This window comes from Gekko japonicus, unplaced genomic scaffold, assembly GCF_001447785.1.
Source record: "Gekko japonicus isolate JY-2015 unplaced genomic scaffold, Gekko_japonicus_V1.1 scaffold1611, whole genome shotgun sequence".
Lineage (NCBI taxonomy): Eukaryota > Metazoa > Chordata > Lepidosauria > Squamata > Gekkonidae > Gekko > Gekko japonicus.
In genome coordinates this window covers 89,131-98,625 of record NW_015175407.1, presented here as the reverse complement: position 1 = coordinate 98,625, position 9,495 = coordinate 89,131, and the positions used below count along the sequence as shown (strand labels likewise).

At 51.7% G+C, this 9,495-nt stretch overlaps 1 protein-coding gene across 1 annotated transcript in view; it reads right to left on the bottom strand.

Moving 5' to 3' along the window:
- ALX4 (ALX homeobox 4) overlaps positions 1-5,934 on the bottom strand; it is a 91,783-nt gene extending 85,849 nt beyond the window's left edge. Inside the window, exons 1-2 of the mRNA XM_015425725.1 lie at positions 5,694-5,934; positions 2,819-3,015 (exon numbers count right to left, since the gene is read on the bottom strand). Of these exons, the coding sequence (XP_015281211.1) occupies positions 2,819-3,015; positions 5,694-5,934 (438 nt within the window). The remainder of the gene's footprint in view (positions 1-2,818; positions 3,016-5,693) is intronic.
- Between the last annotated feature and the right edge of the window lie 3,561 nt (positions 5,935-9,495).

Sequence of the window (9,495 nt, the reverse complement as noted above, 5' to 3'; positions counted from 1 at the left end):
AGATGTGCTGGAAAGCCGGGGCGATCTCCTGCGAGACGGCGGGGAAGGGTCTCCCGGCCTCCGCCTCTCGCCGCCCTCTCGCTCTCTCTGGCTCTTCGCTCCGGAGGAGGGGGGGGGGAGAAACCCAAGACCTCCTCGAGGAACTCTTCTGCCTCCCCCTCTCTTCCTCTCCTCCTCCTCCCCCTCTTTCCTGCCCTCCTCCAGTCGTCCCCCCCCCACACACGCACCAAACGAGCTGTCTCCCGCTCCCCAGCCCGGTGACAGTGAGCGAGGGAGGAAGCAGTAAAAAAAAGATCGGGGGAGGCGCGTTACTACTTTTTTCCCCCAATTAAGAATTTCAAAAATAAAAATAGGAAACAATCAGAGACCGGGAGAAGGGGAACAGCCGGCCACGTGACAGTCGTGTCCTTGGGGGATGTGAACGTGAGGACCGGGGCAAGGCGAAAGAGCCAGGAGAAATGCCCGTGTGCGCGATGCCACCCCCACTTCGCTCTAGTCCTCCCCCCTTGGCCGGGCAGCGGCAGAGAGACTCCGGGGCTTGCCCTCCTAGAAGGGGCTGCATCCAGGCACACGCGCCCCCTCCCCACTTCTGTCGCAACCAGCCTTGGGTCCTTCCAGAAGGGCGATTTTGTTTTGCTCGGCAGCAGGAAAACATCCCATTAGGACCAATTGTCACTTTTTCAGCTCTAACTGCCAGCCCCCCCCCGTCTCCTCCCGCGTGGGAAGGGTGCCTGCGGCTGGCTGAAAGCTTCCCCTCCTGTCTCCCTGGGCCGCGGGAGCGAAGAACGGCCCTTGTTGAATGTCTGCCTGTTCGGAAGGCAAAGGTCCTAAGAAGAAACGACTGGCAGCCTGGTTTCCGAAAGGGGAGGTGACATTGATTGGTGGGATTTATTTGGCCCTAACAACAGGTCCTCAGTGGGCTGATGCTGGTCGTGGTTTCACTGGCATTTAAAGCCCCCCGTCCTGGTCGGAGCGAGGAGGGGCTCCTGGCTTGCTCGCCACGATCCGAGGGGGTCTGCTTGTCCCCGGGACCTCAGCCTGAGCGGATGCCGACGCGCAGGCGCCCTTCCCTCTTCACTCGCAGCCAGGACTCGCTCTCCGCTGCTCCAGGCCTCCCTAAGGGGTCCTGGAAATCAGCTCGCCTTCGCCACGTTCCTCCTGCCCCATTTTAACTCCTGCAGCCCCCTTGACGCTCCATTTCCCCCCTCTCCCTTTGTAATCCCTCGCTTTCCCATCTCCACATCTGGTTTCCATTGCGCGCTCTCGCCCGCGCTCTCTCTCTCTTTTACCTTGAAGTTTTCAGTAATAAAGATATTACGCAAACGGCATCCGAGGCTCCTCACTCGGAGGGACTCTTAACCCTTTCCTCGCACAGGGACACGATGAGTACTCCAAAGATTTCACACACACACACACCCCGCTTGAAAAAATGACAATACTCGACGCAGGCAGGCTGAGGACTGCCGCCAGAGCATCCATATGCCTTTAAAGGAATCCCAGTGGGATCTGCTGAAAAGGACCGGGTAGGGGTTGTGTAGACAGCAAATCACGGGGTGGGGGTGGGGGTGGAACTGGATTGCTGGGGAGAAATGCTGCTACCTCCGAAGACGGGATGGAGAGGGAGAGAGTCAAAGCGCGAGAGCCAGACAGCAATGGCACAGGGCAAAATAAAACAAAAGTCCAGGCGCACCTTCAAGACTAACAACATTTTATTTCAATATCAGCTTTCCCGCGTCACAGCTCTTTTCCTTAGATGTGGAAGGAAGTGACAGACAGACAGATGTGAGCAAACTGAAGCAAAATCTATTGCATTTCCGTTTATTATTGAGTCCCAGTGCGCCTAAGGAATGAATCGATTTAAATCGAGGACATTCAGTTGAACCGAACGGGGACAACCCTGCCGAAGAGGGCTGAGAGGCCTATCCCCAACTCCCCCTTCCTTGCTGCTCCTAAGCCGCTGTGCTGTCTGATTCCACCCCTCAGGAGTCAAGGCTGGGTTCCAGCCCCACAACTGCTCCAAGAACCCGAGATGTTCAAAACCGCCAGAATGGGCTCCGCTGCAAGTCCTGGTTTAGCCACGGGCGGAAGAGGCTCTCTGGCCGGACCAGATGTCTGGCCGCTTTTAGAAGCGGGATATTTGGTCTGAACGAAACACTGGCTGCGGTCACACAAGCCAAATAATCCACTTCCAATGCACTTTCCAACTGGATTTTTTACCGTGTGAACTGGCATAATCCAATCCGAAAGTGGATTGAAAATGGCTTATTTAGAGTGTGTGATCGCAGCCAGGATTCTTATGCCTTATGGTGGATCGCCAAGTGTGGAGCACGGAAGTGCCCGCGGATCGTCTCTTTCCGGGTCCGGGCTGGAATCTTTTCGCCCCTAGCCTTCCCACGAAGCGCCTTTCCTGTTGGGGGAGGCTCTGCTCGGTGTTCTTTGCCAGGGGAGAGGAGCCCCCTCCAGCCTCAAAGAAGCCGCGCAGAGAGCCAGTCCTTCTCGGGGAGAGTCTGGGCAGGTTTCTGATCCAAGAAAGCTTTCGGCGGCTTTTCCTTCCCTCGCCTCTTTATTACCTGCTTAATTCTTTCCTCGTTTTCCCTGGGCCTCCCCCTCGCCCCCCCTCCCTGTACTCCCCTCTCGCTCACCCTCGCTCGCTCCCTCTCTCGGAGATGACTTAATAAAAAGCAAATCCGCTCAATGCGCTCGAGTCCTTGCTCAAAAGCACCTCTGGACGGGCAGTGGGAAATCCTCAGAGAAACAAGGCAAGTTGTGGGGCTGGGGGGGGGGCGGCGGCTCCGGTCCCGGGCGCCGGGAGTCTCGCAGCTGCGCAGCCCTGAAAGAGGGTCTCTGCCGCTTCCTCCCGCGGCTGGGTTCTAGCGAGCCGGCGAAAGAGCGTTTGGCCCCGGCCCAGCGGCCGAGAGTCGCGGCCGAGTCCCACGGCCCTCCAGAAAGGAGAGGCGCTGCTCGGTCCCCGGCCTTCAGTGGGGCAGGGGGCGTCGCAGCTCCATTTCCTGCGATCTAGGCAAGTGGCAGTGAGAACGAGAGCTGGCGAGAAAGGCTATCGGACGATAATAATAAAAAGATGCATAGGAATAAGGCTATCCTCAAAAGGAAACCTGGACTATTAAAATCGTAACTTTTATTTGTTTGCTTAATTGCGGGAGGAAAGCGACAGTGGGACGGCAGAAGCGCTTTTTCTTTCGCCTGTACGTGGAGAAATCGAAATCTTACATTAAAGGCTGGGGCCTCAGTAGCTCTTACTATCAAGTAAACACAGTTCGATTCAGTGTGCCAGAGAAAGCGAATCGTTAAAGTAAACACAGTTCGATTCGGTGTGCCACAGAAAGCGAATCGTTCAAGAGCGTGACCTGATGGGACAGAAACCCATTTCTGGGCGGCTCCATGGAAACCAACATTTTGAGTGTAGGACTGCCCTTTGGAGGAATAAAGTTTCCTCCCTTATCCGCGGGTCTTGTTTTGCGTCAAAGGAAGAGATTTAGGTGCGAAGGGCTCAGTCTTCCAATCCTGCAAAACGCGCTGACTTGGACGTGAGTGCCAATGAGACCAGGTTGCTGGCTTCCAAAGGAACAGTTAGCGCCGCCTCGGAAAGCAGTTGACCGAAAAGGAGAGGGAATTCGACGTCACGTATCGTGCCTTGCGAGGAGGGGGAAAAGGGAACCGAATGCCAACGTGAACAGGATTTCTGCACTAACTCCCAGTTTGCACCCTCATTTCTTTCCTCAGAATGTTACAAACCTGTTTTGCTTTTAAGGGTGCGACGCGGCTCTTGGTTGTTTCTGATTCTCTCTCAGGGAGTGATCCCTGCAGGCTGCGAACAGGCGTCCGAATGCGAAGGACCACCGAGCCGTATTAGAAATGCCTTAGAAGCTGGCCATTCTCCGCCCAAATTTTGTCACTTGCGGGAGCCGGTTTTTATTGTCACAATCCCTTCAAAAAGTCACCCGTTTAAAACTCAGTCTATGAAGGAGAAACCTCTGTATTCCAAGTGACTAGCAATGAACCCTGTCCAGCGGAGAAATTAAATTGAAACAAGGTTTCCTGTTATTTTTCTGAAAGGGCTGTCCGGGGAGTGGATGTTTAAATTTCGGCTCATTTGCATGTCCTTCTGGAGACCCGAGGAAAAACATGCGGCAGACCTCAGCCGCATGACGCATCTAATAATAATAATAATAATATCAGTTTCGAGGGTTCCTGTCGTTGTGAAGAAAACACCAAACAACAAAGAAGCACGGGGACAGACTCTGGATTTTCGCCAATGAAACGAAATCAGCATTTCCCCCTTTTACGATCAAGATGGTGTGTGTGTGTGTGAGGGGGCAACCTTTCGGGCAGTTCTGCTGCTGAAGCCCCATTGGTGGGACCAGCAGAGGCGTGCGGATCTTCCAGACAACTTCCACGGGACGATTGCCCGGAGCCTTCGGTGTCTCTTGTATCCCGACCCCCTCAACAGAAGTGAATCGCTCTGTTTTGCCCGCGACACTGCCTGTCCAACCAATTCAAGTTCCTGTGGCTACTGCCGCTTTTACTAGTAGCGGTAGTAACTACCAAGAAGCGCCTCGGCCCCTAACAGTGACAGCAGCCCCAGGCCCGGTCATAGTTAAGTTGTCCAGCTGGGTCTTCCCCTTCGGAATTAAGCCCGCTGTGCTGGGGGGTGGGGGCAGCGTGCACAGCCCCTGAGCCAGGCTATCAAGCAGCCCTCTCTGCCTGCTCAGAGAAAGGGCACTTGCGAGGTTCCGCTGCCAGGCACAGGTAGGCTGGAGCCAGGGAGAGACTGGCACCGGCAAAGGGCACCCAGTATTTGAATCTGAGCCAGATGCAAAGTAGGCCCCTCAGGGGGGACTTTCTTCCGTGTAAACGTCCTGAGGTGGCTGTCAAACAGTTTTGTTGTTCCCTTCTATTGATGCAGTAGCAGCAGCAGCACAGTTTCAGAAGCCCAAGAGAATCTGAAGTCCCTGCCTCCGAAGAGCTTCCAGTCTGAGACGAACGCGACCACCTTTCAAATTCCAGGACTTCTACCCGGTGAAAACGAAGGCCAAGGGGGTTCATTGTGTTGGCAACCGCTGTCAATCGAGGGGGACACCGCATCCCTATAGACCCAGCAGCCTTTCAAACGAGATTCCTTCGGTGTCTTCCGGATTTCCTGGGGGATCTTTCCTCGGGAAACCAGCGAGACGCGGCCACGGCCAAGCCAAAGGTGAAGAGGTGGCCACAGTTGCCTGGGAACTCTCATGGCTGCAGGACTGCGTAGTGGCCATCAAATGGCTTCTTTGGAACGGCTTCAGGGCCATTGTTAGAAAAGGTCTCATTGTGGGCTTTATCCTAGCCCTATTGTATTGCTTATTAGATTTCTCACACGACTTGTTTGCGATTTTTTACACCGTGTCGTCTTCCTTGAGTCTCGGTGAGAAAGGCGGGCTATAAATAAAGTCAATAAAAGGCAACAGGAGGAGAAGGCTTCGGCCTCTACCTGTCCACGTGGTGTTAGCTGTGGGCAGTGCGTTTCTGTGGCCGTATTTACTCTAGAGTAAACCCCACCGAATTTTTGGGATTGCGGTTGGTGACTCAGATAGGTCGACACTGTTGAGGGTCCCTGGCAAGGCCAAGCCCCCAGAAATTCTGGGCGTTCTGTCCACGCAAAGCTCATGTGCCCCGCAATGGGCCCTTCCCGTGCTTACCTGGATTTTGTGTTTCTATTAAGCGCAGGTTGATCTGGGGGGACGCACCTTCGGGACTTCCTGCGGAGCAAGGCGGGTGCCTGAGCCGTTGCAACACAGTCTTCACGCTTAGCTGTAAGGAGGAGAGGTTCCCGAGTGGCAGTCCCGTAGTAAGAATGGTGCAGAGTTTCTTGTTTGTAAACGGCACTCCCACACAGCCACCTTGCAGCACAGCCGCCTGGCTTTTGGCCTTCCTCCACATTTACTAGCAGCGCCAGTGCGTTTGTGCCCATCCACGATGGTACCAAAATTCAGGTTGGTTTTTCTGATCTGTCCTCTGGCAAGATTATGGCTGCGGTCACACACAGTAAACAATCCACTTTCAATCCACTTTCAGTGCCCTTTCCAACTGGATTTTACTGTGTGAACTGGCAAAATCCAGTTGGAAAGTGCATTGAAAGTGGATTATTTAGTGTGTGTGACCGCAGCCTATATCTGGTAGGAACAAAAACTTCCTTGTTCTGTTCTAACCGGCTACCTGGAAAAGAGAATATTTGTCCTGGCTAAGAGAGAGCAGAGAAAATCGGTAGAGGGCTCAGGGATGTGTAAATAATTATAGATAGTACGGCATAGCTAGGAGATCCGAAGATTGTCTGGCAGCCGCAAGTTCTAGTTCACTTATTTTTAGGGGCTGAGAGAGCTCTGAAAGAACTGTGACTGGCCCAAGGTCACCCAGCTGGCTTCATGTGGAGGAGTAGAGAGTGTGTGTGGACAGTCAACCACGACCGATGTGGTACTATTTATGATTCGTGTTCTATGCCGCTTCCTCGGAGGAACTCGGCAAAAAGAATGGGCTTCCCCCCGCCCCCACGTTCACAGCAACGCTGCGAGGTAGGGGAGGCAATTACTGGCCCGAAGTCACCCAGTGAAGCCGGATAAATCTATAGTTTGCAAATTATAAAGAAGAAATGAGCGGATTTCCTTTTCGACCCAGCTCTCACCAGAGAATTTAGCCGGGGCGGTGGGTCCGTTGTCCCCTGACCGACCTCGGAGCCCGTCCGGCGTCCAGATCCCCAGTCTGCCCTGGAGCTCCCCGAGAGGCGTGGGGGGGGGGCAAGAGGAGAAGGATCTTATTGTTCTGAAAGGAAATATTTAGAATAGCTGAGCAACTGAGCTGTCTGTAGGATTGTTAACCTCCAGGTTGTGGGTGGTGATCTTCTGGGATTACAACTGATCTCCGGGTGACAGAGATCAGTTCACTTAGAGAAAATGGCCCATTTGGGAAGGTGGACTCTATGGCGTTATGCTTCACTGAGGCCCCTCTCCTCCCCAAACCCCACCCTCCTCAGGCTCCACTGTTAGCCAAATCGTTCTATTTGTTAATAAAGATGGGGAATTTGAATATATTAAATGGCAACTGGCAAATAGGGAGCAATAACCTTTGTATACAGGAGTCCCAGAAATAGATGCAGAGACCAAGTCTTAAAGAATTGGTTTCTTTACTAAGAGGTCTTCACAAGCATACAATAAATTCAAACACACACACAATTATACAGATCTAAAAAATAAAAAATATAGACTGAAAGGTACAGTGACATTCGCATTAGCAGGAGTTCATTGTTTGGCCAATACTGACCTGTCCTGATGTGATGAAGCAATCCTCACAGCAGAAAAATCGGTTCCCTCCCCCCGGATTCTTTCCGCCCCACGAGGCGGAGCGGGCCAGGCCCGCCCTCTCGCTACCTGCCCGACCCCCCAGCGCCGCGGCGACCACCTGTTTTTAGCCCGCGGCTGCCGCAAGCAAGAACACCCGGCCGGGACATCATGTGCGCGGAGCTGCCAAGGCCGAGGCTTCCCTCCGGCCGCCGCTCTGTTTGTGCCCGGGCTCGCTTAGCAACGCCCCGCCCCGGCCGGCCTGTCCCTCCCTCCCTCCCTGGGCGGCGGCGGAGGCTTGGCAGAGGGGGCCTGGGCAGTGCTCCCTCTAAGCTGTGGAGTCTGGTGAGCAAAAATTCTACTTTGTGAGCACACGGGCAAAAGTAGCGCAGGCTTGCTGCAACATCTACAGCAACACGCATGGTGGGATGGATACCGTTTCTATCCAGCAGCAGCTGCTGACTGTGGCTTTCGCTTTCCAAACACTCCTTTGCAATCTAGACCTGGAGAAAAGAGTGCCCACACTCGTTCCACTCTCCCATCTCCAAACATTTTTGAAGAGACTTTTTGAAATTTAATTTTGGATATCCCCAGTAGTTCCCTCTAAGATGAGTTAGTGTGAGCTAGCTCACAGTTTTTTACCCTCCAGCTCGCACATTTTTGTCTTAGCTCAGGAAGGATGGCTCCAGAGCGAACTAATTTAGGCAGTAGCCAAATCGCTCGCTCACAACTTTAATGCCAGTAGCTCACAAAGTAGAATTTTTGCTCACAAGACTCCACAGCTTAGAGGGAACATTAGGCTTCCTTTTAAATAAACTTTCGGCCCGATCCAGAAAGCCTTTGTTGGGTGGTAGTGAGATATTGAAAAATTGGTATTTAGCAGAGATAAGATAGTCCAGCAGAGCCAGAGTAAAATAATTCAGACTCAGAATCCATGTGTGATTAAAATATAAAGTTTTTACTGAGTTCTAGCATGGGAAGGGTAACTGGGATGAAAATAACAACAGAGCATAACCGGCTACATCCTTACTCTACAAAGACAAAACTAGAAGAGAGAGATTATGGCTGCTCTTCTTGTTCTTCAGAACACCAAACAAAGACGGGAAGAGAAGCCATAAAATGGTAATACACCTTGACACTTTAGTCCCAATCAAATTCCTAGATCAGGGAGAAAATTCCCGGGCTTTCTACATCTAAAGAACATTGGTTACATGAGTAACATGTGACTTCTTGTGAGTAACATAAACATTTAACCCCAGACATACTGAGTGTTTTCAACTTGTAATACCGAACAGCCTTGCATCACTTGATTTATTAAATCGTCTTCTACCGAACCTAGTGTGGCACATTATTATATTCTTATCGAGCCAGATCAAGCCGCCAGGCCAGAGGCCGGATTTGAACCCACGTCCTAGTCTAACATTCTAACTACCATACCACACCAAGTGGAAGTGTTGGGTGACTTTATGTATCAGAATAAAAGAAGATACAAATGGAAGAGAAATCCCCCCCTTACTTACATGTTTGTTTTGTCTTTAAAAAATAAGCAACTATTTTTTAAAAAAAGAATACAAAAAGAACGCAGCACACCTGTGTATTAGCTTTAAAAAAGTAAAATTTACTAATTACTTATGGGAAAAGGGAAACTAGGAGTTCAAAACCATAAACATCCTGTCTAGCTCTCTAACGTACATCTTGTCTCTGTAACTACACCTCCTGTCTCTGCCCCAGGCGAGAGTTAGAGCAAAGGCAATAAAACTTTCCTAAGCCTCTACCCCGGGACATCCTCACATCTATTGATTAGCCAATAGACAATACGAGTACCAACTCATTTATGCATATTGTCACCTAGACTCTGGCTGGTGAGAGGTGGAGACTTCTCTATTGACCGTAAGCTAACTAGGAAATCAGCATACACAAGGAACATGTAAATTCTTTCATGACATCAGGAAAGGAACAGGAAGCCAGTGCTGTTAGATGCCAGGTGGCCAACCGCCCCCTGTGTTGTAGGATCGGGGAATGACCACCTTCCACGTTCATAGGTTCGATGACCCGTCAAGTACATCCTTCCACCCAGCTGCAGGCCTGATACAGAACTGTCCTGAGTGGTGTCCCAAGGACGCAAGTTTCAGCAAGTTTTATACGAAGTTAAATCACAATCAGATTAGTA